Source organism: Peromyscus californicus, unplaced genomic scaffold, assembly GCF_007827085.1.
Source record: "Peromyscus californicus insignis strain IS unplaced genomic scaffold, ASM782708v3 Scaffold_13__1_contigs__length_99412109, whole genome shotgun sequence".
Classification (NCBI taxonomy): Eukaryota; Metazoa; Chordata; class Mammalia; order Rodentia; family Cricetidae; genus Peromyscus; species Peromyscus californicus.
Genome location: NW_026294424.1, coordinates 96831254 through 96834718, shown reverse-complemented (window position 1 = coordinate 96834718; position 3465 = coordinate 96831254). Strand labels below are relative to the sequence as shown.

General features: G+C 61.8%; 1 protein-coding gene across 1 annotated transcript in view; it reads left to right on the top strand.

Annotated features, from left to right (window-relative positions):
* The first annotated feature begins 2086 nt into the window (after nt 1-2086).
* The window catches only part of Barhl2 (BarH like homeobox 2), a 6543-nt gene continuing 5164 nt past the window's right edge, over nt 2087-3465 (top strand). Inside the window, exon 1 of the mRNA XM_052735848.1 lies at nt 2087-3026. Within this exon, the coding sequence (XP_052591808.1) occupies nt 2405-3026 (622 nt within the window). The 5' untranslated portion in view covers nt 2087-2404. The remainder of the gene's footprint in view (nt 3027-3465) is intronic.

Genomic DNA, 3465 nt, shown 5'->3' with positions numbered 1-3465 from the left:
CGTCCCTTCTCAGAGACAGCGCAACGAAAAAGGACACTGGGATGGTACAAAACAGCTCAACACACTCTCGAAATAACGCGGGATCCCCCAAACTCCGGATCAAAGATCGAGATGTCCCCAGGATGAATCACCACCCACCTCCTCCTTCCAGTCCTGGGACTCACGCTTCCAAGTCGGAGGAAGCAAGATCTTAGGAGGTCAATAACCTTCGGATACCTCCCGGGTCCTCAATAGGTCAATAGGGAAAGAGAGAGGGAGAGAGGGAGGGAGGGAGGGAGAGAGGGAGGGAGGGAGGAGGGAGGGAGAGAGAGAGAGAGAGAGAGAGAGAGAGAGAGAGAGAGAGAGAGAGAGAGAGAGAGAGAGAGAGAGAGAGAGAGAGAGAGAGAGAGAGAGAGAACAGAGCTGCAACTAAACCCTGTCCTCTACTGGATCATTTTACACCGAGTCACGGAAACGATGCCAACCATGCAGATTCATAAGGTTCTTAAAAATGGTAATTTGGAGTAAAATGTAACTCAAAGAACTTTGAATCATTCATTAGCACCTTATAATTACTCTGCTAATTAGGTTGACACGGCACTTAATCAGGAGTAATACGCCGTCTTGTCACTGGCGCTTCCCATTACTCTGACATTCAACAAGAGACAGGTTGGAGACGTCCTGAAGAAAAGCACGCAAGTTGATACCCTCCGACGAGACGGCGTCACAGTCGCGCTCTGGGTCCCAAACGGATCTGCAGTGACTGTTTCCTTTCCAAACACGCGGCCTGCCACAGTGGGGATGGAAGAACTGGAGGGAGGCGAGGGCGCGCGGGGGGGGGAGGGAAGCACAGGGTACTAGGCACCCCGGTTCCCGCAGCTCCACCGCAGCCTGACAGCGCAGGAAACCCTGGCGGCATTCGCCACGAGAGAACGCCTCGGGCAGGGTTTTCCCGGCTCGGGAGAAAGTGTTTGGCCAGGCGTTTCTTCCAGCACAGCTCTGATTGCAGACAAAGCGGGATTTCGGCGGCACGCCGGATCCTCCCCGACAGGGGGTCAAGGAGGGAGACCAAGTTCTGCTGGTCTCCAGGACCTGCTACCGGCCTGGGCCGAGCTGGAGCGCACGGGCTCCTGGAGGGACCTCGGAGCTCAGAGGCTGCGGGTCCACGCGGAGCTCGGCTCTGAATGTCACACACTTCCCCGTGGGGTCCCCAAGCACCCCTTCCCCGGTTCCTTGTGTTTCCGGACTACTCAAGCGTGCTTGGGAACCGTGCGAGCGTGGCCGCGCAGCGGGCCACGGGGAACCGCGACCTCCTCTCGCCCCTCGCGGCCTCTCCACTCTCCCTCCACGCCGCCCGAACGCGGGCACAACTAACGAATCGTCACCACGTCCCCGCTTCCCGCCCTCGGGCTCCCTTTTCCCAGCGCCCCTCTGTCCTCCGCCCCCCCCCCCCAACCCCCACGTCCCTGTGCCGGTCACTCGTTACTGTGGGTACCACTTGGGCCCCCAGGAGGAGGCGTCGGGCTCGGGGCTGCGGGCACACGGAGGTCCGGGTTCTCAAAAGAGCAGCGGGGTTCGGGGCGCGCTGCTGACGGGCCGGCCCAGGCGCGCGCCCATTGGCTCCTGGCACGTCGGCGTCGCTCGCCGCTGCCGGAGCGGCCAATGGGGGCGCGGGGCCCGGGCGGCGCGGGGCGCGGGCGGGGAGCGGCGGCGGGGGCCGTGACGTCACGGGAGGGGGTCGGCGCCGCCCGCGAGCCGGCGGATGACAAGCCAACGCGCGGGGCAGCGGCGGGAGTTGCCGGGCGCCGCCTGTCCGCGGTCTCCTGCGCCCGCGCCTGCTCCTTCGCGCTCCTTCTCCTCCTCCCCGGGCGCCCGCGGCCGCGGCCGCTCCGCAACTTTCCAAGAAAGTTGAGAAACTCGGCTCCGGAGCGGCCGGGTTGCGCGCTGTGGTCGCCTCGGGGGCGGAGGCCGCCAGGGCTTAGCGGTCGCCGCACCTGCCGTGGCCGCCGCCGCCGCCCGGGACCGGGCAGTGGGCAGACCCAGGCGGCGGCGGTGGCAGCGGCGGCGGTGGCGGCGGCGGGGTCGCTCCGGCCGCCAGCACCTTCGCCCGGGTACCGCTCGCCGCCGCCGCCCACGTGCGCGCTGCTCCAGCGGAGCGCGTCTTCCGTGCCGGCGGCATTTTCTGGTTTTCTGACTCTCATCTTTCTTTCTTTTGACTTTTTGCATATGGGAAAAAGTTGAGCCGAAAGTGTCCACCAATTGCCACGTCCCCATTATCCTCCTTTCCCGCCCCACTGTTTTTGTTTTTTTAAAGCAGTGTCAACGGTTTTTTTTTTTTAAAGTGTCTATTTTGTTTTACGATCGATAGTTTCCCGGCGGTTGCTGATCCGCGGAGTGGCGTGGACCTCATGTAGAAATAACAGCAATGGAAGGGGCCAGCGGGTCGAGTTTTGGAATAGACACGATTTTGTCCGGTGCCGGTTCCAGCAGCCCCGGCATGATGAACGGAGATTTCCGCCCTCTTGGCGAAGCTAGGACCACGGATTTTAGGAGCCAGGCCACCCCGTCACCCTGTTCGGAGATTGATACCGTGGGAACGGCGCCCTCTTCTCCGATCTCGGTCACCTTGGAGCCCCCGGAGCCGCACCTCGTGACAGACGGGCCCCAGCTTCACCATCACCTCCACCACGGCCAGCAGCCGCCGCCGCCGCCGCCGCCGCCAGCCGCAGCTCCCGCGCAAAGTTTGCAGGCTTCGCCCCAACAGCAGCCGCCGCCGCCGCCGCAGCCACAGTCCGCGGCCCAGCAGCTAGGCTCGGCCGCCTCGGCCCCCAGGACTTCCACCTCTTCTTTTTTAATTAAGGACATCTTGGGGGACAGCAAACCTCTGGCGGCTTGTGCGCCCTACAGCACCAGCGTGTCTCCTCATCACACGCCGAAGCAGGAGAGCAACGCCGCGCACGAGAGCTTCAGGCCAAAGCTGGAGCAGGAGGACCCCAAAACCAAGCTGGACAAGAGGGAAGACTCCCAGAGCGACATCAAATGCCACGGTGAGTCGGGCCGGGCCTGCCGGGCGTTGGAGGCGATTGAGTGACGATTCCTTCCTTGAGGAAGGTCTGGAAGCTAGAGAGGGGCCTAGGCGCGCCGTTCAGCAAACGCACCCCAAGCTCAGTTGGTTACATTGCTACCCTACGACCTTCACCGACTTCCAGCTCCGTTCTTTGTTTTACTTAATGGTAAATGTGCTGGGAGGAGGGTGGCCGCGGGGAGAGACAGGACGGAAGATACTTTTCGTTGAAAACAGAGACGGACTTGAGATTGTTTGCGTGTGTGTGTGTGTGTGTGTGTGTGTGTGTGTGTGTGAGCTGAGACCTTGGGAATGGGAGGGGCGGAGAGAAACTGGTAGCGAGCTGTGGTTGCAGTCACAACTTGATCTTTAGTATTGAATGCAAATGCCCCTCCAATATTTTCCAAATAATCGCAGCAGGT